This window comes from Mastigoproctus giganteus, chromosome 5, assembly GCF_048544385.1.
Source record: "Mastigoproctus giganteus isolate SK-2022 chromosome 5, ASM4854438v1, whole genome shotgun sequence".
Taxonomy (NCBI): Eukaryota; Metazoa; Arthropoda; class Arachnida; order Uropygi; family Thelyphonidae; genus Mastigoproctus; species Mastigoproctus giganteus.
Genome location: NC_143579.1, coordinates 195885384 through 195911365, shown reverse-complemented (window position 1 = coordinate 195911365; position 25982 = coordinate 195885384). Strand labels below are relative to the sequence as shown.

Here is a 25982-nt window from a genome sequence, read left to right as displayed (position 1 = left end):
AATACAGCTTTGTTTATTTAATTTTTTCAAAGTAATTTCCTCTACATTCAATACACCTCTCCATCCTCCGAAACCAATCTTTAAACCAGTTCTGCCAAGTTTCACTAGGGAGTAAAGCACACTCGTTGTCCCAAGCCCGTAGAAGGTCCTCATCACTGGAAAACCGCCTCCCTTTTAGCTTCATTTTCAAATGCAGGAACAGTGCAAAGTCACAGGGAGCAAGGTCTGGCCTGTAGGGAGGGTGCTCGAGAAGTTTCAGTCCTGTCGTGGTCAAATATTCGGTGCAGGCTTTGGCGCGGTGAGCTGCAGCATTTTTGTGATGGAGGTACCAGGTGTCCATTCTTGACTTTGGCCGCAGGTTCTTCATAGATCCAATGACTTTAGGCAGGCATTGTTCAGTATACCACTTAGCTGTGACTGTCTTCTGCGTGTCCAAAACGACACGTTCCACAATTCCACTCGATTTGAAAAATACAGCTATCATTTTCTTCTTTACAGATCGGGATTTTCTGACAATTACGGGTGTGTCGTCATCATCAAAGACCCAAACTTTGTTTTGAGCCTTGGTCGGCAGATCGTAATAGTACAGCCAAGTCTCGTCACCTGTCACGATGTTGTTCACATACCGAGATTGTCCCTTATCAAACTTTTTTAACGTCTCCCGGCACCAAGTCACACGTCGTGTCATCTGCTCTTCAGTCAGTTGATGCGGCATCCAGAGAGAACAAAGTTTCTTCACATGCAAATGATCTTGCAGAATCGAATGAATTGCTGGTGCATTTAGGCCCAAAGTATCCTCTATCTGTTGGTAGGTCACTCGCCTGTTTTCGTCAAGCATTTTCCTCACAGCAGTAACGTTTTCCTCCGTAACTGACGTTCGTGGCCTTCCCGGCCTCTCAGAATCCTCCAGAGTGAAATTTCCCCTTTGGAATTCTCTATACCACCTGAATATCGTTGTATGATGTGGACAATCATCATCTCGTGCAAGAGTCATTTCTTCTAAGCACTGGTCTATGGTTAAACCACGCACGAAATTATACCGCAAAACTGTCCTTATCTCATTTCGTGACCACGATGCCATCGCAAGCACTTTACACTCTCACTACTAATGAATAACTGAGCCCATCGACTTGGCGCGGCAGCTACTATGCACGTATGAACATGTCTCAACATGCAGCAACAAGCAGCTTCCTGTGATTCATTGTTGCGTCATATTGCAAAACTTTCCTAGTACCCTTTGTATAAGGCAATGGCAGGCCATGCCTTGGGTACAGGTCTGGTGACCTCATTTTAGGAAGGATGTAGATTTGCTTGAGCGTGTACAGAGAATGGCAAGAAGATTGGTGAGGGGGAATGAAGGGATCCTCTTACCAAGAGAGGCTTAAGTTCTGCAAATTGAAGCGGCTGGAGACTAGGCACCTGCCAGGTGATCTGATTGAGGTGTATAAGGCCTTGAATGGGTTGAGCACGTTGAATTCTGATGAGATTCTTCCACTTGTCCAGATTACGAAACTAAGGGGACATAAATTCAAATTGAGGAAAGACAGATATAGAATTGATGTGCGGAAATTTGCCTTTAGCCAGTGGGTGGTTAATTGCTGGAACAAACTTCCATCTGTCGTGGAAGTTGATAGGTTAAATTAATTTAAAAAGGAACTGGACAAACATTTAGAGGGAATTGTTTTGTAATTTTTTTTTTTTTGGCTGATGCTGCATAAGCTCATACACTTGCTTTCTTGCATCACATGCCACTACTACTACTACTGAAAAAATTTGACCATAAACTAAGCACTTCCAATACCCACATAATCACTGGGAGGTTGGTTAACTTCTTTAAATCATATTGGCTTGGAAAACTTACAAATCACAAGTGGGTATAGTTTTGTATTGCCATTTGAATTGCAGCATAACAGAACAGTGAGTCTTTGTTTACTTAATTTTCCACCATGACAGACTCTCCTTAAACAGCTAATGTTTTGTTTGGCAGCAAATTATAAAATTAATTTAAAAAGTGATTGTCCTGCCTAGTCAAGATTAAAAATATCATTTGCCTCATATTTTTAAAGAATGGACGTTAAAGAACACAACCAGTCTGCAGCCCCCACTTTTTGTCGACTAATCCAGACTCTCTGCAAACATTTCATGAAACCAAGTTATTCCCATCTTTAAATCTTTTGAGTCAGCCACTGCTGCATTTGAAGTCACTTTTCTTGCAAATTCGGACCTGATATTGGCAAATTAGATGCACACATCTGTTGATACCACTCGAAATTTTTGTTTCAAGCTGCTTGTGTTTTGAATTAGGAATTCATCTGTTTTTAATCCCTGCTCCACTGACACACACTTCAAGTTTTTTTCAGTATTATAAATGAAGTAGGTAAAGGTATGTTGTATTCCTTTGCAATGTCTGTGTTGCTAAGTTCAATTCTATCAGCCTCTTTATAATTTTCAGTTTAATTTCCAGGCTTAATTTTGTCAGTTTACATTTTTAACCATAACACTACCAGATGAGATTTAATATGTACAAACTTTAAATTAATTTAAAGACACAAGTTCTGAAAAAGACATCAACTTATATAAAATGGCACAAAAAACAGATTACTGTATACTGTAGCAAAAGACTCTTTGAACTGGCGTAACAATTGCAACTGATTTTAATCCCTTGGAGAGTATGTAAACAACTTAGAAAAACTGTTTTTATTCTTTTGTTAATTTAAATGTCTCATCTTTAACAATGATGTTTTTCTGAATGCACTTATGTTGTAGCTACAATAAACTGGTTTTGTTTACACAAAAATTTCTAACAAGCCAGTGCCATCCTTCAGGGAACCAGGTGGACAGAGGCAATAATCAGACAGTTGTGCCAAGATTTGTACTACACATACAAAATAACAATATTTATTTCTCTTGGGGTGAAAACGAACTTTGTAATACACGAATATATTTTCATAGAAAAGCCTATTCTTTTGCAGGGGAATGGTATGCTTAATATAAACGAGTACTTTGTATAAACCAAGTTTGTATTAACAAGATTTTACTGTAGTATCATTTTCAAAGTAAGAAAGATAATATCACCACAAACAGCATATAGTAATTGATAGCAAAATACAACGATATGATATAATATAATCTTGAAGTCATTGCCCTTCCAAAAGTATGTGCATCATCCCAACATACATCCATATACAGTATATTATACCCTCATTAATTTTATACTGGATTATTCAAAATGCAAGTCGCTTTGACTTGCATTTTGAATAATCCTTCTGTTCTAAAAGTCACTACTGTTCTACTGCATTTTTAGTATGGATTATTTGAAATACTTTTACAGTGAAATGCTGTATAGTGCAACGTGAATAGCTCATTTAATTTGAAAAGGCTGCCAAAACCAACTACAGGCAAACATTGTATAACAAAATTGAAAGAAGCTATATGCAAATTTTCCATTTCATATAGCACACTTGTATAATTTGCACAGTTTGCTATTTTCAAACAGTAAATGATACCAGTATATGGCCACTTAATTTTATATTTATATCAACATCTATAAGATTTGCTTGCAGAATTATGGAGAATTCACATAACTGTAATTTGCATTAAGGTGAACATGTAAGCCATTTTGTTTACACTGCTGAAAATAAATAAATAAATAAATAAATGTACAAGATAGTGCAATTGCATCATTTCAGTACTTAACTCTTTACTTAACCTGAGGCTTTAGCCCTAAACTATATCGTAATCTAAATTACTCCACACCAGCAGGCATCTCTCATATTGTGGATTTATAGTTCGCAACTCGGTTGTCATCATTGCAACACCAGGGCACCTGAACTGATGAGGAGCCAATAAGATCCGAAACGGTGCCGTATGGATGATGGTATCCACTGAGAATAAGCAACAATAGTCTTTTTCTCCTATGGTGAAGTTATTCGAGGTAGTGCAATATCATGGCAACTTGTTGTGAAGGTATTCACAATATGAGATACACTTAATGATGCCAATTTATAACTACTTAAGTAGTTGGCTATGTATTGAAATGATGCAATTGCACTAACTTGTACATTAGTTAACTATTTACATAACCTGAGGCTTTAGCCCTAAACTATAAATAAATAAAATAAACAATACACCAATGATACAAAATGTGCAATTCCCAATGAGGTTGCTGTGCATCTTCATGTCACTGTATTGTGACTTCAAGTCACACAGTGGCATGAATTTTCAACACCATTCACATAGTTTATAAAATTTTGTATCGGCAAGCTTCAATAAAGTTTGCCACTCCTCATATGTTTAGAAGCTCTTCTGAATTTTCCAAGATTGTAGATTGAAGACAGGTACCATAATGTTTAAAACCTTCTTTCTTAAAACAACTTTTTTAGATGAGACTTCTTGTAAAACTCTTAATCAGCCTGCATGCGTCTTGAAACTTCAAATTGACTCATATTTTATCAATTTCATGTACAATTTTATTTATAACAAAATGCCAATAAAGCTGTTTAAAATTTTGGTTCATTCCTGATCCATGTATTCTGAACACAATATTTTCTGATATCATATTCAGAAGAGGTAATGATATATTTCTGTTAAACTGATTTTTCCAACAGTTCAATGATCATCCGTAATTTTTTGTTCAATACATAGTTAACTAGTAAAGTTTTACACCTTTAAACCACATTAAGCCACGCTTATTTAATAATGATTAAATCAGCATGGTAGCTCCATGCTAGCTCTCCTCTTTGTTCTTCTTTTCTCACATACACCACTTTTGAATGCAAATGTTTTCTTGGGAAAACATTTTTAAAATAGCTCCATTTCATCTACATTAAAAACATCACAGGGGTGGTGGTAATCCTAGGCCAAATGTGGCATACATTCATTACTATTTAATATTGATTCTCCACAGATTTGTCATTTCTTTTCTTAAAACCAGAAAGCCATCCTGTACTAGCTTTGCAGTTATCAAGCTCACACTGTTTTCCATATAATTCAGCCGTAACTCAAGGCAAAGTTAGTGACAATGGGATACTGTTAGCTCTTACTTGTTTTGAACCACATTTAAATGCAGTTCTTAATATCCTCATTGTCAGGTAACACAAAATCTCTTCCAAGTTACAATTCCACTGCAGCTCTCCAAAACTTTACTCTTATTTTTCAATACTGATAATAATGAACTGGCTAATATCCAACTTCCTTGACAATGTCAAACATTTCTTTTCATACTGTTCTCCAGTTCTTTGATAATTTGTTCCTTCTTCTACACTAAACTACAATTAGATGCAGTCTGTGTCTGTTATTGTTTAAGTGACAGAATTCTCTAATGAATTAGAGAGCCCATGCCAAGAGTGACATTAAAAAAAAAAAAAAAAAAAAAAGGGTATGGCACCTCGGTAGCCAGGTGGGGCAGGAGCAGCAGTGCGTAGCACACACTTCTTGATTAGTTAGACTGGGGTTCGAGCCAGTGACCACCAACTATGGAGCATGCGGAAAGGTCAGGGAATGACCACCGCATATCCCCGGAGCAATATGTCCTTAGTTGCTAATGCTCCTAAAAACCAAATAACAAACATAAAGAAGGGTGCAGGCAAGTTCAATTACTGTGATTTGTTAATTTTATGACACACCACCAACTTTATGACTTTAAGAGTCTAGAAAGAGAAATAAAAGGGAGCAATAATAAGAGCTGGCTGCACATTAACTCAGGTTTACCAGGGTAGGGTCACTTGCCATTTACTTTGTTTGTTATTAAGTTGTTTGTTACACATACACCAAGTAGTATGAGTGGTGAGTTAGAAACTGACCACCCTCCATGGTGAGTTAGAAACTGAATTATTTAAGAAAGATTGGAATTACCCAAATTGTTTTTGGATTATAAATATTTTTTTACAATGTAAATAACACAAATCCAACCATAGTGGGGAAATTATCTGTGCATATAAGTTAAATAAGCTTTAACCACATATACGCTGAGTGGCAAGTTTGTTAGCTACATGCTTATCATACAAAGAATCTAATCTGTGAGACTGTGTCATGTACCAGGTTATATAAAATAGGTGGTTGGAAACTGAAGACTGGTAATCCTTTTTTCCAACAATGAAGATACATAAGTATACATGGATACATGGATATATTTCTGTCAACTGCCATACAGTGCTAACACTTAAACCCAAGCAACTTTGAGTACAGTATGGCAGATGACATCAGATGTGGCACAGATTCATAACTATAAAGGAATACTGGTGAATGAACATATAAACGCCACAGCCGTGAGCACTGTTGCTAACAACTAGGTGCATCCCTTTATGCTCAGTTTATTTATGGTGCATTATCCTGCTGGTTGCTTCCATCAGGATAATGCACCATGTCACAAGGCATGGGTCATTTGAGAATGATTTCAGAGGTATGAGGGTGACTACACTTTGCTGGCCTGGTCATTCATGAGATCTCAACCTGACTGAGCACCTGTGGGATAAGGTGGAAATAGCTGTTTGTAGTAAAGATCCATTGCCATTAAATCTGAGGAATCTGTAAAATGTGATCAAGTCTGCATGGGCTATCATCCTGTGGAACACTTTTGCCAACTTGTGGAGTCCATATTTCAATAACTTTTCTGAAGGCCAAAGACAGTGAAGTTATGCAACCAATAAAGTGGACTCTTACATTATGGATGCAGGAGTGTGTAAATTGCAGGGTATATTTTTGACTGAATTATGCAAAAACGTGTTTCTTTTCACAAAAATTACATAAATGTCCATCGGGGCACGTAAAAACATGGAAGCAAGCTCATGTAGCATCTGCTATCAAAAACGTTTGTCTTTCTAATTTTATCTTCAAACTTTCTATGTCCAAATATCTGTACTGTCCTCTACAAATTTATATAAGCTCTGAGAAGGAAGAAAGCTTATGTACCATTTTCCATAAAAAAAAAAAAAAAGTTTGTCTCTTCTACATCTTCCACATATTTATCCCTCTATAAATCTATATAAGCTCAGACTCTTCAGGCTACATGACAACTTGTTCCAATAGCTATCCATGCTGACTAAAGGCAATTATCTTCAGTCTACAATCTAAATCTACGTCCTCTTGTAGAGAGGACGTAGATTTAGATTATAGACTGAAGATAATCTTTCTCTAAAGAGAGAAAATATGCTCCCATCATTAAGTGTGTTCAACCCTTTAAGGACTTAAACATCCCGATCAGATTCTCACATAGATGTCTAGTTTCCAAAATCTGCAGTTTACAAAACTGGATACTTTCCTTGTAAGAATATCTCTGCATCCGCAGCTACCTTTTCTGCTCTTCTTTGTACCCCTTCAAGCAAACCAATATCTTCCCTGAAGTGAAATTAGAAGAACTCTTTATTGCATACATAAGGCACATGCTGTATACAACACCCTTTCATGGCTACAAGCCAGGAATTAATGAAATAAAATTTCATTTTCTATGCATTTGTTTTTTATGATTCATGCAGTCAATACTAATCAGTAAATTAACACTGTTGCGATCCATTCATCATGTGACTTGATCAGAGGTTTGATCTCACATGAACATATCTTATTGCAGAGATGCAAAAAAATTTGCCTTTAGTCAGAGTTATTGTTACTTTTGGAATAAACTAGGCATGTGGAGGGTGAGAAGGAAGGAGGTACTGGGCAAGTACTTATAAGAAAGAGGTATATGAAATGAGTGAGGGCGCTATATGCTATACATAGGAAACTATAAGTGGGATTGAAAATTATTCATATAATACAGAATGCATACATGTGCATCCAGCAGCCCTTTCTACATGCATTATGTTCTGCATAATCACTGAACAGAAAGGTCTTTGGAAAATAGAAGGTTGAAATCTGTGAATGCTGGGCACCTGGACAACACAAATGAGATGTCGGAAAAAATATTTCTATAAGTAGTAGTAGTGGCATGTGATGCAAGAAAGCAAGTGTATGAGCTTATGCAGCATCAGTCATTCTACATCTGTCTTTCCTCAATTTGAATTTATGCCCCCTTAGGTTCGTAGTCTGAACAAGTGGAAGAATCCCATCAGAATTCAGCGTGCTCATCAGATCACCTTGCAGGTGCCTAGTTCCCAGCAGCTGCAATTTGCAGAACATAAGCTTCTCTTGGTAAGAGGATCCCTTCATTCCCCTCACCAATCTTCTTGCCCTTCTCTATATACACTCAAGCAAATCTACATCCTTCCTAAAATGAGGCCTCTAGACCTGTACACAGTACTCAAGGTGTGGCCTGACCATTTCTTTATACAGAGGGACAATCACCTCCTTTTCTCTGCTAGCAAAATTCCTGTATATCATTGACAAAACTCCATGACCTGCCCTGGCAGCCTGTCTGCATTGCTCAGAAAACTTCATATCTGACTGCACAATTACTACAGGTCTTTTTCATTTTCTACCACCTTAAGTGTAGTACCAAACAGTTGGTACGTTCCACTGGGGTTACTTCTACCCATATGCAGTACTTTGCATTTGTCAATGTTAAACTTCAGTTGCCACTTCTCAGCCCATTTGCTCAACTTTTCCAGATCCGGTTGCAGTAGCGTACTATCATTACTGTCATTAACAACCCTGCCAACCTTCGTATCATCTGCAAACTTAGACATTAACCCTAATATATACCTTCATCAATATCATTGATAAATACCAAAAACAACAATGGGCCCAACTCCGAACCCAGGGGGAGTCCACGAAGAGCAGCACCCATTGATTACCACCTTCTGTCTTCTCCCACTAAACCATCCTTTTATCCATTGTAGCAACTTACCCTTAATACCATTCTGCTCCAATTTGTACAGTAGTCTTCCATGTGCAACAGTGTCAAAAGCTGTCCTGAAATCCAAGTATATGATATCAAAATTATTTTTTTGCATCCAGTTCCTTTGTAACCACATCATAATATCCTATCAAATTTGTCAGAAAAGACTTTCCCTTAACAAACCCATGCTGTGTCTGAATTATTGCTGCAGTCTTGTCTAGATGATCTTGCAATGCATCTTTAACCAGTGACTCCATTATTTTACCCAGAACAGAAGTAAAACTAATTGGTCTATAATTACTCGTGTCACCCTTCGATCCCCCTTTATGAATTGGGGATACATTTGCACATCTCCAATCCGTGGGGACCTCCCCTGAATCCTTTAATATAACTGGATAGATCCCATCCACCCCAGGTGCCTTTCTTATGTTTAACTTCAACAATTTCTCCTCCACTTTTTGCTTTTTTCCCTCCTCCACTTTTAGTTATTACAAAATCATTAAGCACCCTGCTAAAATTTGATAACCTTCTGGCATTTTCAAACCTTAATAACTCCTCATGTGTGAAAATGTAGATGCAAAATACTCATTTTTTTTTTTTTTACTATCTGAGCAGGATCATCAACAGTCGAACCATTGATATCAAGTGGACCAATCAGATTCACCCCTTTCCTTTTAGAGTTTGTATAAGTATAGAAATCCTTGCTGTTTTTCTTAGCATCCTTTGCCAAACTCCTGATGTATAATCTCAAAATCATAATAAAACATAATTAAAGTTCTGATATAGTACCAAAGCAGATTACAAAACTTTGATTGTGATGGGGACCATATTTATTTGCATTTGATTATGTATAAACAAAATGTACCCACCAATTTTTCTAGAGAGGTAGTCTTTGCATAAGTGGAGATCATTATCACAGGTAATTACTAGGAATTTGGTTCCAGCCTATAAAAGGAGAAAAAATAATCAAGAATAGGATAAAACTCCTTTTACAAAATTAATTAATTAAATTCCAAGTCTATTAATTAATTAAATTAATAGACTTGGAAAAGAATTCATTTGGTAAGATTCTTATCAGTAATTTTATATATATATATATATATATTTATTTATTTATTTAGTAAAACTGGCATCATTTAAACAAATTACTGACAAGCCAGAGCATACCAAGCGATAAAATACTTGTATTCTTGATTTTGTCAACTTGTAGATAATAGTATTTGTATGAAATATTCACACAAATTCAGGAAAGTGCAATGTCCAGCACCAGTTTTATAAAATGCTGATCTGTAGGCCACTTTCCAAAAGGAGATGAAAAGTTTAGTTAACTGCACACCTAAAGCCCAATCATATCTTATTTCCACAAAAGATAATCTGCTGCACTTGGGCCATTTAACAACACAGACCTGATTTATCCTAAATGCTAAATTTTCAACATTAAGTACCTCTCCCACCACCACAAAATACTGTTTTACAACCTCTCCACATTTTCGAATGGATCCCCCAAGAATTCCATCCTTTATCTGAAAGAAAGCATTCAAGTTAATTAACATTCTTCCTTACTTTTAGAAGCACACTTCACGCACACAATTCACACATGCTCCTACCTCCTGCTAATGTCTTCCCCAAGATATTTCTACATTCAATTCCAGCAGGCCCCATTGCAGGTATCTCCAACCTTGTCATTGGTGGGTAGGGGGCTATAGAGCTATATGAAATGAACTATAGAGCTATATCAGTGGTAGCTTGCTACTAGTAGGGCCACCCAAGCCGGGCAGATCTATAGTGAGGAGCCAAACTAACAGAGTTACCCTGGCCCTCCAGGTTGGGGGTTGATGCAGCGGGCTAGCTCCCCATTCATCGTAAAAACACAGCAAAGCTAAAAGACCTAACAAAGAAAAAGCCAGACAGAAAACTTGGAGATGAAATGGAAAAGGAAAACGGATTTTGAATATTGGATGCCGGAATGTACAGGGTTTAAATACAAGCCAGGGTCAAGTTTTATCAGAATCGAATGAATTAGGAATGGATGTGATTGTTTTGTCGGAAACAAAGAAGAAAGGAAAGGGTGAGGAAACGATTGGAGAGTACGTCCATCTGTGGAGTGGTGTTGATAGACATAGGAGAGCCAAGGCAGAAGTTTCCATATTAATACATAAAAGAATCAAAAAAATTATGGAAGACATCCTAAGCACTAGGACACTTTTTGATAGGAGACTTGAACTCAAGAGTTTTACAGGCTGAAGATAGTAAAGTTTTAGGAAGATTTGGAGAAAATGTAAAGAACGACAATGAAGAGAGGTTAATTGTCCTCAATGAAGAGAGGTTATTTGGTCCTTGAGGTTATCACAGACATTCTCTCAGATATGCCAGACAAGCTGTACTTGCTACCTGGGAGTCTAAAACGCTGATGAAACTGATATTCGAGTGACACTCAAGTCAAGTGGACCCAATTTCGGTGAAGTCTGGACGGTCTGTGACAGCCAAATCCTTTGCTTGCACCTTCACGATGGAGGGACTGTTAGTAATCCTGGGTATAACCTCCATGCACAAGTACATGGTGGGTGACCACCCAGGTGTGAACGAACGTAAGCAGGGGTCGAGATGTGGCGGCCACCACATGGAGGAATGCCACCACTCTATGTTACCAGGCAGCACTAAGTAGTAGATAACTCTCATCAACCAGTGCAATACCACCACTTTGCTTATTGCAGGCTTGAAGTGGTGGAACCCATGTTTAGTCTCTAGAGCTAAGTTCCGGTCAACCCTTCCCTATCTCTTCCATCATGCAGTATGATTGATGACTTTTGAGGTTATGACGAACATCATGACGAGATAAAATCTTCCTTACATATTGAGGTTACAGCTCTAAAACGGTGTTCGCAGGCTGGCTGCTAGTTAGTACACTGGACGAACCTATTGGTAACTCTCTAGGAGACTTCCGGATCAGCTAGTGTATAATCTTGCTACCTCTACTCTGCCAGATAGTGACTGGAGGGAGTCCGAGTAGTGTGTATGCGAGGAGCGTTGTCGAGGCCACGTTATGTCAAAGATCTGGGTATATTCTTACCATGTGTATACCATATCCAAAAATTTCATTACTTCATACATGTCCCACCCACATTTTCTTACTATTGAATACACCATGTAATAGAGTAAGAGAACTAATAGAGTAAGCTTATCTGCAAAAAGATCTAAACCTCCCAAGCACTTCCTAATTCATTTCACAGATATACGTGGTCTCAATTCTAATCTCAACGATGTCCCTTTCCACTTGCAGTCTGCCAAACCCCATGTACTTTTTCTGACAGAATCTCAGTTATCGGTTGATTCAACTACTGCTCATCTCAGATGCCCAAATTATTCACTGTATGATTCCTTTCGCCTCAAAGGTGGTACTTGTGCATATGTCCGTTCTGATATTTCCTGTCATAGACATGGCAATTTGGAATCTCCTCTCTTTGATCTTCTCTGGCTTAAAATCTCTCTACCTCATTGTGTCAAATTCATCTGTTGTCTCTACCATTCTCCCAACTCCACTAATCACTTGGAGCTCTTTGACTTCCTCTCTTTGCAACTTGACTTTCTCCAGTCCAACTTTCCTAACGTGAAGTAATTTTCCTTGGTGATTTTAATGTTCACAACTCCAGCTGGCTTCCGTTTTCTAGTCACATCGACCCAGCTGGTCGAGATGCTCAGGCTTTTGCAATTACTAATGACCTTGCACAGATTGTTCATTTACCAACAAGAATACTGGAGAATCCTAATCATACAGCCAATACGCTTGATCTTTTTCTCACAAACAACCCTTCTAAGTATGCGGTCGAAGTGACAGGTCCTTTAGGCACTTCAGATCACAACTTTGTGATTGTCTCTTCTCCAATGGAACTTTTATCTCATGGCTATTCTGAACTTCGTGTTTGGCATTACAAGAATGCAAAATGGGATGACCTGCGAGACTTCTTTTCCTTGGTAGGATTACTGTTTCAAAACTTCTGATGTCAACGTTTGCTCAGATCGTGTCAGTGAGAGTATTCTTGCAGGAATGGAATCCTTTATCCCACACTCCACTTTAAAATCTTGTCCTTTATCTAAACCTTGGTTTTTCAATAAATGTGCTAAGGCTGTTCAAGAGAAGAATGTTGCATATCATAATTGGCTTGTTTCTAATTCTCCAGTTTCATTTTCTGCCTACACCAAAGCTCGCAACAATTGTAAAGCAGTTATTAATCAATCAAAACTAGAGTTTGAACAGGCTAAGAGTAGAAAACTTGCTTCTTGCCATAATGGTAGCCGAGCATTCTGGTCTCTTGCCAAAGCTATTGGCCGCAACTTTTGTCCCTCTCTGCTCCCACCTCTGTCCAAACCAGATGGTTCTGTTGTCACTTCAGCCAAGGATAAAGCTGACCTGCTAGCATCCCATTTTTCTTCCAACTCATGTATTAATGATCTTGGTAAAACACCTCCTACCATTCCCAACACACTCCATTCAATGCCTCCTGTGGTCTTCCGTCAAAAGGATGTCAGAAGGATTTTGACGAATCTTGATGCTAAGAAAGCTCCAGATCCTGATGGTATTTCTCCACTTGTTCTCAAAACCTGTGCTCCTGAACTTATTCCTATTCTTTGCCGCCTTTTTTCACTTTCTTATTCCAAAGGTGTTTTTCCTTCTGATTGGAAATTTTCTCATATCCAGCCAGTTCCTAAAAAGGGTGACAAATCCCTCCCATCTAATTATCGTCCCATTGCAATTACTTCTACTCTTTCTAAAGAAATGGAGAAATCAATTAACCGCCAACTCTTAAACTACCTAGAAACCTTCCGTCTGATCAACGATCGCCAGTATGGATTCCGTCAATGTCGATCCACTGGTGATATTCTGGCTTATGTTACCCATTTATGGACTAATTCAATGGAAAGGTTCAGTGGAACACAAGTAATTGCTCTTGACATCTCAAAGGCTTTCAATCGTGTTTGGCATAAAGGTCTTCTAAACAAGCTTCCATCTTAAGGTTTGCCAACTGTTTTTAGTAATTGGTTATCCAGTTTTCTCTCCGGTGATGGTAGATGGCTCTGTCTTCTAACTTCTCCACTAATGCCAGTGTCCCCCAAGGTTCAGTTCTTTCCCCGAATATTTTCCTCTTGTATATTAATGACCTTCTTCCATTGACTGGAAATCCTATCCATAGTTTTGCCGATGATAACACATTGCATTCCACTTTCCATTTTAAGAAACCTTGTCCTCCTCAATCAGCTTCAACTTCTCGAAAATCTGCTGCCAATTCCTTAAATACCGATCTTCAGGTAATTCTCCAGTGGGGAAAAGACAACTTAGTTGATTTCAACCCTTCTAAAACTCAGTCTTGTCTTATATCTCGCAAAAAGGATTCTTCTGCTCCTATGCTTATCTTTAGTGACACTCCGATTTCTAGGCAAAATGATACATCTCTTTTGGGGATTACCCTGACTTCTAATCTCTCTTGGCACAAGCACATTACAAATATTGCTTCCTCGGCATCTAAAAAACTTTGTTTTCTCTTTTGCTCTCGGCGTTACTTTTCTTTCAAACAGCTGCTCACTCTGTATAAATCGCAAATCCGCCCTGCCATGGAATATTGTTCCCACATATGGGGTGGTGTCCCCAAAACCTCTCTCAGGCTTCTTGATTCCATTCAGAAGAGGGGCAGTTAGGTTAATTAATGATTCATCTCTAACAGAGTCTCTCCACTCTCTCTCCCATAGACGTACTGTTTCTGCTGCATACCTGTTCTACAGATACTTCCATGGGCACTGTTCTTCTGAATTGGCTTTATAATTCCTGGTCTCTCTTTCAAAACAGTCCGAACACGTGCCGCCACCAGCCAACATTCATTTACTGTCGAACTTCAAACTCACAGAACCAACTTTTCATCTTCCTCGTTTATTCATTCGACTGCCGTTTTCTGGAACAACCTTCCTTCATACGTATTTCCTGAAAATTACAGTCTACAGAAGTTCAAGTCCAATGTCAACAAATAATTCTTTCGTCTTCTCAACCTCCAACCCAAGCACGGTACTAAATACTATAGGTTCTAATACTTCTCGTGTTTGGGGTTACATAAAAAAAAAAAAAAAAAAAAAAAAAATTGAATTGTGTGAACAGCTCAAACTGAAGACTGGTAATCCTTTTTTCCAACAATGAAGATACATAAGTATACATGGATACAAGAAACAAGAAAACTGAAATCAATGATATACTTTATAAGTTTTAAGCAGCGAAGTACAATCCAGGCTAAAGATGTTTGAGTCCAAAGAGGAGCAAACCGTGGGTCTGATCACTTTCTGGTGAAGGCCGCATTGGCTTTTTCGTGGATCTACCAAAAAGGAAAGGAAAGAAATAATTACGAATCCAAAAATGAACAAATTGATGATATAGGTTTAATGTTGAATCCCTAGAGAAGGAGAGTATTGCAGATCTCTACAGAAGAAGATTAAACCACAAATTAGATGACAGCTACAGAGAGAATACAAATGACATTTATGAGCACTTAAAAACAACAGTAATGAAGATTGCAGGAGAAGTATTGGGCAGAATGGATAAAAAAACACCAAATACCTGGATGAATTCAGAGTTAAAAGAATTGATGAAGGATGCGTACCTCAGATGGCTTAGCTCTAAAAGTGATGAACGTAGGGAGAATATAGGGAGATATTAAGAGAAAAATAAAGTAGTAACGACTAAAATTGACAAAGCAAAAAATGAGGCATGGGATAGAACCTGTGCGGAAGTAAACAGCAAGATGGGATGTGAGAGATCTGATGCAGCATGAAAGGTACTGAAGAGCAAGCAACAATCACATAAGCAAAAGGTTAATCTGGGTGTAATAAAATTAGAAGAATGGTATAGATATTATGGAGAACTACTGAGTGAAAACAGAGAGGAATTTAGAGATAACCAAGTTGAAACTTCCTGGACAGGAGAAGAAATAAGGATTAGCTTTGAGGAAGTGGAAATAGAAGTAAAAAAAGGAAAAAAACATGGAAAGGCACCTGGACCTGGAGGAATGAACATGGAGCTGCTAAAATACAGAGTAGGAAAAATCATCTCACTACTCACAAGACTATTTAACAAAATATGTAAAGGAGAAGAAATACCATCAGAAATGACACTGTGATACATCACTTCTGTGTTTAAGAAAGGGGATAGAAGAAATTGCTCAAACTACAGAGGAATCTGTGTTTTAACCCAATTGCAGAGCTTTTTAGTGGGATACCGAAAACTAAACGAGAGAAAGAAATAAGGATTTTGGAGGAGCAGTGTGGATTTACAGCTGGACAGTCCTGTATTGACCATTTATTCCCGGTCAAGCAGATTCTGGAAAAATGCCAACCTACTGGACAAGATATAGGAATAGTGTTTATTGACTTGGAAAAAGCTTATGACAGTGTCCCAAGAAAGATACTGTGGAGTGCCATGGAAAAAACCAGGATGCAGAGAATGCTGACTACATGTGCAGAAAGCTATTGGAACAATATAGAGAATGGGGTTTGACAATAAATTTTAATAAGTCGGAATATATGAATTCAACAGAGGCCATTTTGAGTGTAAATTGAACAGAGATAATGAATGTGAAGCAGTTTAAATATCTAGGAGCTATTGTGCAGATGGACGGTTCATCTGAAAATGAGATTACAAGAAGAATTAACGAGGGAAGAAAAGCCTTGGGAATGTTGAATCCAATATTATGCTCCCAAAAACCAAACAATTATTACATAATGCAATTTTTCAGAGTATCTTACTATATGGATCTGAGATTTGGACTATAAAGGAAAAGCAAGAGAAGAAATTGCTAGCTGTCAAGATGGATTTTTGGAGAAGATTAGCCCAAAGATCTAAACTAGAAAGAGTTAGGAATGAAGACATAAGAAAAGTAATAGACACTCAAATAAACATCATTGACAAAATAGAACAAAAAAGATTAGAATGGTATGGACATGTTATGAGAATGGGGGAAGAGAGATTACCTAAAAAAACAATGGAATGGACACCCCCTAGAAGGAAGAGGAGAGGAAGACCTAGAAGCACATGGATGGAGGGAGTGAAGGGCTATGGAAAAGAGGAAATTGAAAAATGGAGACTGGGAGAACAGAAAAGAGTGGAGGAACAAAATTATATATATATATAAAGTTAGGACGAGGATAACTGTTGATACAATGGAAAAATCCAAGAAGAATTCCAGCGGGACAAAACTCTGCCTCATTGTGCTGCTATGGTGAAATATTTTTTTACAGGAAAAAAAAGAGAGGTTATCCCATATCCTCCAAACTCACCTGACATTGCACCTAGTGGCTTTTGGTTGTTTCCAATGATTAATGATGCTCTTTGTGACAGAATTTTTCCTAGCTGACGATGTTTTCAGCACATTATAAATGGCATTTCAGCCATTTACTAGTGGGCCAAACACACCCCCAAACAAACCATCAGAGCAGCATTCACAGCTTGGAAGAAAAGATGTGATAAACGTGTGCTCCTTCTAGGAGATTATGTTGAACAAGTTAATTAATGTAGGCAGTGCATTACACTTCAGGTACATTTGATTTTTTCTTAAATTAAATGATTTTTTCAATTTTCTGTGATAAATGAAAAGAAAAATAGTTACTTTCTTATCAATTAATTAATAAGATAATAACTTTATAGAACAGTTAATAAAATTGCATAGGTTTACACTCTCTAAACTTGGCCATTTAGTTTAGTTAGAACTGCAATATATATTTACTACTATTCTCCCATATTACTGTGTTTTTTTTTTTTTTTTTTTAAAGTCTCTTCTCACTGTATATATGTAACACTTCACAAGCGATATCACACCCAAGTCTTGCATAACAATACATGCAAAGCCCACATGGACTGTCTAAAGCCAACATACTTCATTTAATATATGAATTTCTTTTTTCCATACTCTTTGTATGAAAAAAAAAAAAGAAATAACTGCTGGACTTTATTTGTCCAATTTTAATTAAATTTGGATTTGGCTCAACAAATATTTTTAACAAACCCAGATACAAAATTTCATGAAAATCCACCCACTGGAAGGAGTTCCTCTGTTCATGCAGAGGGACTCCTCCCAAGTGGGTGGATTTTCTACATTACCTTTAGGCAACATTGTAGACCACTGAAAAAAATAATTATCTCTGAAGGTAGTTGTGGCAGAGAGTTTGGAAAAGTTCAAAACAGTTTTGGACAGTCACTGCACTGGGTTTTTTTTTTTTTTTGACAGATGCAGAAGTCTACATACAATTACACAGTGCAATGAATAATATGCTGTGGCCTGAAGACAATCAACGATTTACTTTGGTAAACCTGTAACTCAGATTTCAATCCCAAAAAAAAAAAAAAAAAAAAAAAAACTCTCAAAAAGTATTGGTGCAGCAAATGGGAGCTGAGCAGATATCCAACATAGGCACTTTGAAATGCCAATACAGTAATACCCCGACTTACGCGAACTCGGAGTTACGCAGTTCTTGATTTTTTCATTTGGCAACACTGCCGCCCACTATCTTCAAGGTCGTTTTTCATATGCTATCGATGTACGGTGCGACGACAGAGAGTGAGAGCACCCGGTCACCCTCCTGCCACCCTAATTAATTTCAACCGACGTGTGGAAGTTGTGTTTTTGCCTCCAAACACAACCAGCTTGCTTCAACCGATGGACCAGGGAGTCATCAAAACATTCAAGGCCTACTACACAAGGCGTTCATTTGCACGTCTGAATGAAGCTATGAGACAAAATAGTGAGATATCTGTTAAAGACTTTTGGAAACAATTCAATGTTTTAGATGCCGTAAGAATCATTGAAGAATCTTGGGATGAAATTCACAAAAAAACATTGAATGGTGTCTGGAAGAAACTTTGTCCATTTTTTTTTCAAAAACGAGATGAAAACAACACCAGAAACTGATCATGTCGCTCATATGATAGAAGTTGTTAATCTTGCCAGGCAATTAGATTTGGAAGTCAATGGTGATGATGTCAACGAGCTGTTGGATTCACATAGTGAGGAGCTGACAATGAATGAGCTCATAGAGATGCGTGAGCAAAACGTCACTGAATTATCCGACACTTCAGACCCAGTTCCACCAGAAAAGCACTTGACAATTGCAAGCTTGACAGAAGGTCTCAGCTCAATTGAAAAGGGCTTAAAAATTTTAGAAAACAGCCTCCAACGAAGAACGCGTTATAGCTACAAAGCAAGGAATAAAAAATTATTAGCTTGCTACGAAGAAATTGTGCATGAAAAAAAAGGCGCTGTGTCGTCAGACGAATTTGTTAGATTTTATGAAGCCATCGACGTCGAAATAACTTTTTTACGTAACTCATTTATTTTTTTAATACATAATTTGTATTAATATGTATAAATAACTGCAACTTTATTGAATATTTTTCATTTAAACTAGTGTTTTTGTTAGTCTTTGGAAAGTTGTATATGCAAAGTTGTACTCTGACTTACGTGAATTCGACTTAAGCGATTTTCGTCGGACCCACCTATCGCGTAACTTCGGGGTATTACTGTACATTAAATATAATATGATGCTACATCACATAATAGTAAAATAACTGGTAGCCATATTTATGAAGCAATCTTTCTTTCATAAAGTTAAGCTAATAAAAATACAAACCTGTGCCATTGCAATGATCTGACGATTAGTAGGTCTTCTTTTCAGTACCACTGTGCCCATTCCACATTCCACAATTTCTTTTAACACAGGAGGTGGGGGAAAAACTCCGGGAGTAACAAAAAATACTATTCCCTGAAAAATGTAATTTTTAATCAAAATTTTAGTTTCCAATTTGTGGATGTGGCGGTGTGAATGCATTTACTTCAAATAAAACTATACAGTCATAGAATAAAAAGGATAACATTAAAATACCTTGAAAATTCCACTTCTAGCAGTTCTGTTAAGTGTTTGCCTTAAACTAAATCCAAACTGTTTTTCACCCTCTGGATCATACAAGACATAAGGATCTTCATCTGCATGTTAAACAAATTATACAAGTTTAATAAGTCATTTTCTTATCTATTACGTATGTATACAAGGTGTTTTTTAATTAAGCATTTTTCCTTGAGAGTTGAATTTAAAAGGCAAATTTTAATTAAAAATGTCAAATCAATCAAGATCACCAGATGCATTATTTCTGCATTATAGCAGTGGCATAAGAAGTGTGTGGTCGTGAAAGGATGCATGCTGTAAGATGTGAAAAGCATTAGAAATTAAGAAACATACTGGTTAATCTGTTGCTGTTTTATTCATATTTTTAATACAAAATCTGAAAATGTTATAGTAGATGTTCAATGCAATCACCACTGTGCAGAAATATCGGCACAGTGGTGATTGCATAACATAACTAGCATGTATAATATAATCCCTATTACTAGGCTGCATTGGCCCAATGCAACAATTTACTAGAGAAGTCAGATACTATTTCGATATTTCAGCTTAGATTATCGACTGTAGATGTAATCATAAAATTTAAGCTGTAGATATAAGTGCATGTTTTGCTATCTTTAACGTGCCTGCCAGCTGAAAGCACAGACCATGTATTTTTGTGGGGAACAGCCTCATAATTTGATAAAATGCTTCCTTGACAGGAATGCAGTTATAAGGAAATCACAGTGTAGCTTTGTTAAGGAGAGATCTTGTCTGCCAAATCTAATTAGCTACTGAGGCAGTCACAAAGGAACTGGGTGCAAAAATTATTTTTGACATCCACAGATTTCTGTAAATCTCTTGATGCTGTCCTACATGAACAACTGTACAAACTGGAACAGCATGGCACTGGAGGCAAGTTACTGCAATACATAAAGGGGATGGCTGAGTAATAAGAGACAGTGATTATTAACAGCCACTAGTCTTCATGGACTAATGCTATAAGTAGTGGCGCCTCCGTAGCCAGGTGGGAAGGAGCAGCGGTGCGTAGCACACGCTTCTTGATTAGACCGGTGTTCGAGCCCGTCACCACCAAATACGGAAGATGTGGAAAGGTCAGGAAATGACCACCGTATCTCCCGGAGCAATATGGCCTTAGTTGCTAATGCTCCTAAAAAAACCAAATAACAAACAATAACAATATAAGTAGTGGTCCCTGAGCCCTTGGTGTTGGGTCCCTTAGTATTTTTAATATTTATTAATAATATTGATGCTGGCATAAGAAGTTTAATGTTTTCACATTTGTTGCAATACAAATATGGACTGAAAAGATATGATGGAACAGATGCAGAGAAGAGCAACAAGATTAGTCAGGAGCATTTTTAAAGTTTTGTATTAGCCAAGTAAACCAAATGCTGGTGGCATCTTTATTCTTTCTCAGATGACACACACACACACACACACACACACACACACACACACACACACACACACACACACACACACACACACAGTTAATTTAAATTGGAAACACGAAGTTTGCAAGTTAGATGTGCTTTTGCTTTTTTGGAAGAAATGTGGTGTTGTGAAGTGGGTAGTTCAAATAAATTTAAAGGTCTGGTTAAATTATGTGCAAGGGATGGGCAAGTGAAGTGAATAACTGTTTTCATTTTTGGCTGATGCTGAATAAGCTTGCTTCTTTACATCATTTCACCACATTAATACTAATAAATTATTAAAAATGATATTCTCACTGGTAGGAGAGATAAGAATCAGGGACCACAAATATAAAATCTTAGGGGGAGTAATACATGACTGGATCTCTTGAAGTTTACCTTCACGTGTTGTAGATAATTACTGCCAAGGCAATATCATTTTTAGGTGATTGAGGGTTTTTTTTTTTTTTTTTTTTTTTAAAGATGTTGAAAATATCACCTTTGCACCATTTAGCAATTTAATATACATACTATTTGGAAAAATATTTTAATATAAAACTCACACCTGCATGAATAAACAAAGAAAACCTTTTCTCAATGAAAATCAAGTTAAAATGTCTGAGCTGAATAACTATAACAATCAAGTATACAATATTATATTTTAAAGTATAGTTTTCAGTAATTAATTTGCTTACCAACAAATCTATTCTGTCTTGCACTCTCATTTAGCCACTCTGGTGTCAATACATATTTTGCTACATTTATAGCACAGAGGAACTTTACTGTGCGCATAAATTTTCTTGTTACCAAGTGGGTGCATTCTTTGGGAGAATTAACAATACAGCCTCCAAGCTGATATGTTACCTAAGTGAAAGATATCAAGAAAAATTATTATTGATCATATAAAGTGTTTAATTATTAAATTAAAAGTTTGATTTTGATGAAATGAACATGAGAATGTCTCAAATAGCAGTAACTTAAGAGCTTTGCTTAAGAACTTCATGCATATGACTTCTTGTAGATATCAACCATTTCAAAATATTTTTTATGAAATAAAGAATTACACAGTATTTACAGTTAAAACTCATGAAGTTAAACAGAATACATTGAATAAAAGTAATCAAAATACACTGATTAAAAGTGCTAAAAATACACATGAAAAAACTAAAAGCAATAAATAAATATACAATAGGTTTTGGAGCTTTTATCAACTAAAGTAGGAGTTGTTGTTGTTGTTTGGTTTTTAGGAGCATTAGCAACTAAGGTCATATTGCTCCGAGAATATGCGGTGGTCAATCCCTGACCTTTCCGCATCCTCCGTATTTGGTGGTGACGGGCTCGAACCCCGGTGTAATCAAGAAGCGTGTGCTACGCACTGCTGCTCCTTCCCACCTGGCTACAGAGGGGCCTACTAAAGTAGGAGTGGTTAGCATTGGCTTAAATACAGGGTATGAGTGGCAAGTTAATCATGGAGTGAAAGGGAAGGAAGAAGTGATGTGGAGAATAAGAGGAAGGAAATGAAGGGGTAGAATAATAAGGACATCTGCTTACTTCATATAATACCAAAGGCTCAAAAACAAGATGTATGTATGTATGTATGTATGTATGTATGTATGTATGTTCTGAGATCCCTATTAATTGAAGCTCAAGTAGCTGATGCATGGGGACTCCAACCAGCTGCAGGCATAATCTGTTATGCAAGCATTGCTTGGCATGAAGTTATGGCTTTCCTGTCAATAATGCATGACTACTACTGAATGGGCAAAATCAGCATTCTTAGCATCACAATGTCCTTTTAGTTGATCCTCCAAACAGTTCCACTGTTTGGAGGATCAACTCTGCAGGGATTGTAGCCTGCATTACAATCCCTGCAGAGTACTGTAATCCTACTCCATCTCTAATCCACTTCGTTGGAGATGTGGATTTCTTTGGGGGAGATTATATAATTTGTAATTTCATACTTAGAGGTTCTATATTTAAATGTTATTAACTTCATAGAATTCCAGCTATAACCTGTTCTAAGAGAGAAGAATGTGGGCCAATGCTGGCAGGGTTTCCATTTTTAGATGTTTAGCTATCATGATCAAAAGGGTGGGTTCACATCTAACACCATCAGTTTATTGTAAGCTCACATGCACAGGACAACATACCAACTATAACTGGTTTCATACAGCTGCCCAATGGCACAGTGTTGCCAAACATTACCAAACCGGGCATGGTCACATTGCCCTAGCAAGGCAAACAGACGAAAAGAAATCAAGAGGGTTAAATTAATCTTCGTAAATGTAATTACCAGGAATCATTTCTTAATTACTGGGATCTACCCTTAAGTGGATGCATAATAGTAATACTATGTCACAAACTGTTTGTCTTCCACATGCAGAGACTAGCCTCAGCATTGTCAACATTCCTTTTATCCCAGAACATCTCCGAGTGTAGCCAGAATCCTAGAGTTATAACATTCAAACTATACAAACCATATACCTCCTTTAAAGACACCCATATCTCCAATGAACAGGAGTGAAGTGATGATGATGATTTCTGGTTTTAATGGAGCAAAAACGTTGAAGGTTATAATGAGCCAGGAAGAGAGGAGTGGAGTAATTTATCATATACGCTGAAGGGACCATAATGTAGGCAAAACGGTGAGGGAATCCATCATTTGGGTGATTTACTATAAAATGACTACTGCAATGAACACCAATTTCACCCAATAAGCAGTAGCCATGCATTACTGATAGGAGAGCCATAACCTTGTGCCACGCAATGCTTGCATAATAGATTATGCCTCTGGCTTTAAGATCCAGAAGTGTTTGGAGTACATATATATCTGCACCACACAGGCTTCAATTAATAGGAACTGCAGTACATGTGTACCCAATATTTTTGAGCCTTTGGTGTTGTGAGGTAAGCAGGTGCTCCTGTTATTCCATCTCTCTGTTTCTTCCCCTTTCTCCTACCTCCTAGACCTTCTATTTCCAGTCTGGCACATCATTTCTTTCCCTCTCCCATCCCACGACTCATCTTTGCACATTTAATTAACTAGTTTCCCATATCCTGTATTTATTAAGCCACCGTAACCATTCTTACTTTAGTTGATAGAGGCTACCTACAGAGACCAAAACTTATTGTATACTTTTAGTACTTTTAATCAGTATAACTGCTTTTATTCAATATATTCTATTTAATTTCATGAATTTTAACTCATTAGCATTAGTACAGGCATATGATGCAAGAAAGCAAGCAAGCAAGCTTATGCAGCATCAGCCAAAAAAAAAAACACACTCCCATTTCACCCCTCCGTTCCCAAATACCTGTCCAGCTAAGCCTTAAATTTATTTAGGCTATCAACTTCCACAACAAAGGATGGAAGTCTGTTCTACCAACCAACTACCCACTGGCTAAAGGCAAACTTCTGCACATCTGTCTTTCCTCAATTTGAATTTATGCCTTCCCAGGTGATTATTCTGAGCAAGAGGAAGAATCCCATCAGCATTGAGCATGCTCAAACCATTCAAGGCTTTATACACCTCAATCAGATCACCTCGTTATTATCAATGTGTAAGCCATGGTGAATAATTAGCATACTCAAATAGTTTTCTTAAAAAAAATTTAACACTATAAACATGACATAGTATATCCTCTTTAATTAGATATTAGATTATTCAAAATGTAATGCATTTCAAAGTCACAACCATTCCCTTACTGATCACATAAAGGTTTTGTAAGCATTTTAGTACGGATAATTTGAAATATGATATATTAAATTTGAAGTCCAAATCAGGTCCTGCAACTTCTGAAAAAGTTTGTCTAATTCAAAAACACTTCAGAAACCAACTATAGTCAAACATCACTATGACAAAATTTGCTACTGTACAGTACCTTTAAATTTTATATTTCTAGTCACTTTCCCAGAGTTGCATCCAAAATTACAGAGAATCCACATACCTCTAATTCATGCTACAAGCCCACACACATGCAATCCAAATCTGTTCACACCACTGAAGCCAAAATACATTGCAATTGCTGACAATACAAAACATGCTCATTATGAGAGAGAATGACAAGAAAGTACTTTAGAGAAAAAATAATAATGGCAATAAAAAAATTATTCTTTTTAAGGAATTCACAACAAGACAATGTGCAGGTTTTCTAAATTTGTTACATAACAAAGTACACAAAGTTTCATGACAATAGTGATGGAGCGTGATGTATACAAGCTGTACATAAAAACAAGCACTATGCTGTTTTGATGTATCATTGTATACTCCTGCTGAAGAGAGTATCCATATTTTTGGATATTATTTGCTATTTAGTACTTGTAACTTGTGCAAAAAAAGTAACATTTCTCTCTTTTAGCATCATCAGTTATCCATTAAAGTTCATAATTTAGCATGAACTGCTCTTGAAAAATACAGCTATATAAGATGGTCATAGAGGGCTTGCATGAACCATTGAACAGAAAAAGTTTAACACTACTACAAAACAGCTGTGAGTGAAGAGAGAGAGATAGATGTTCAGGGCATGGATACAGCCAAAAAAATTGTGTATTTGATTATGTAGTTGTGAAATTAAATTTATTTTGTGTGTGCATAAATTAAGTCACTATTTAAAGAAGAAATTAACCATGAAGCTGCTTTGGGGGGAGTCTTACTCTATTGTTTTTAATGTTACTTTTCTGAGCCAAGTTAAAAGACAAAAGATATAAAAATTTTATCCCATACCTCGATCAGATTTTTTTGTAATGCTTTATTTATATTAGGGTATAGTTTTCGTGTAATCATTTCCTTCAAGCAACTTATTTATATGCATAAAAAAAAAAGGCCATTTAATTTCATACAAACCAGGGTATAATCAAATACATTTTTTCA

The 25982-nt window shown here is 37.0% G+C and overlaps 1 protein-coding gene across 2 annotated transcripts in view; it reads right to left on the bottom strand.

Moving 5' to 3' along the window:
- The window catches only part of LOC150085967 (uncharacterized), a 229765-nt gene that overhangs the window by 6081 nt on the left and 197702 nt on the right, over positions 1-25982 (bottom strand). For both annotated transcript variants that reach the window (XM_090374316.1, XM_090374317.1), the window contains exons 18-21: positions 21807-21975; positions 19679-19779; positions 19427-19558; positions 9640-9715 (exon numbers count right to left, since the gene is read on the bottom strand). In XM_090374316.1, the coding sequence (XP_090230442.1) occupies positions 9640-9715; positions 19427-19558; positions 19679-19779; positions 21807-21975 (478 nt within the window). The remainder of the gene's footprint in view (positions 1-9639; positions 9716-19426; positions 19559-19678; positions 19780-21806; positions 21976-25982) is intronic.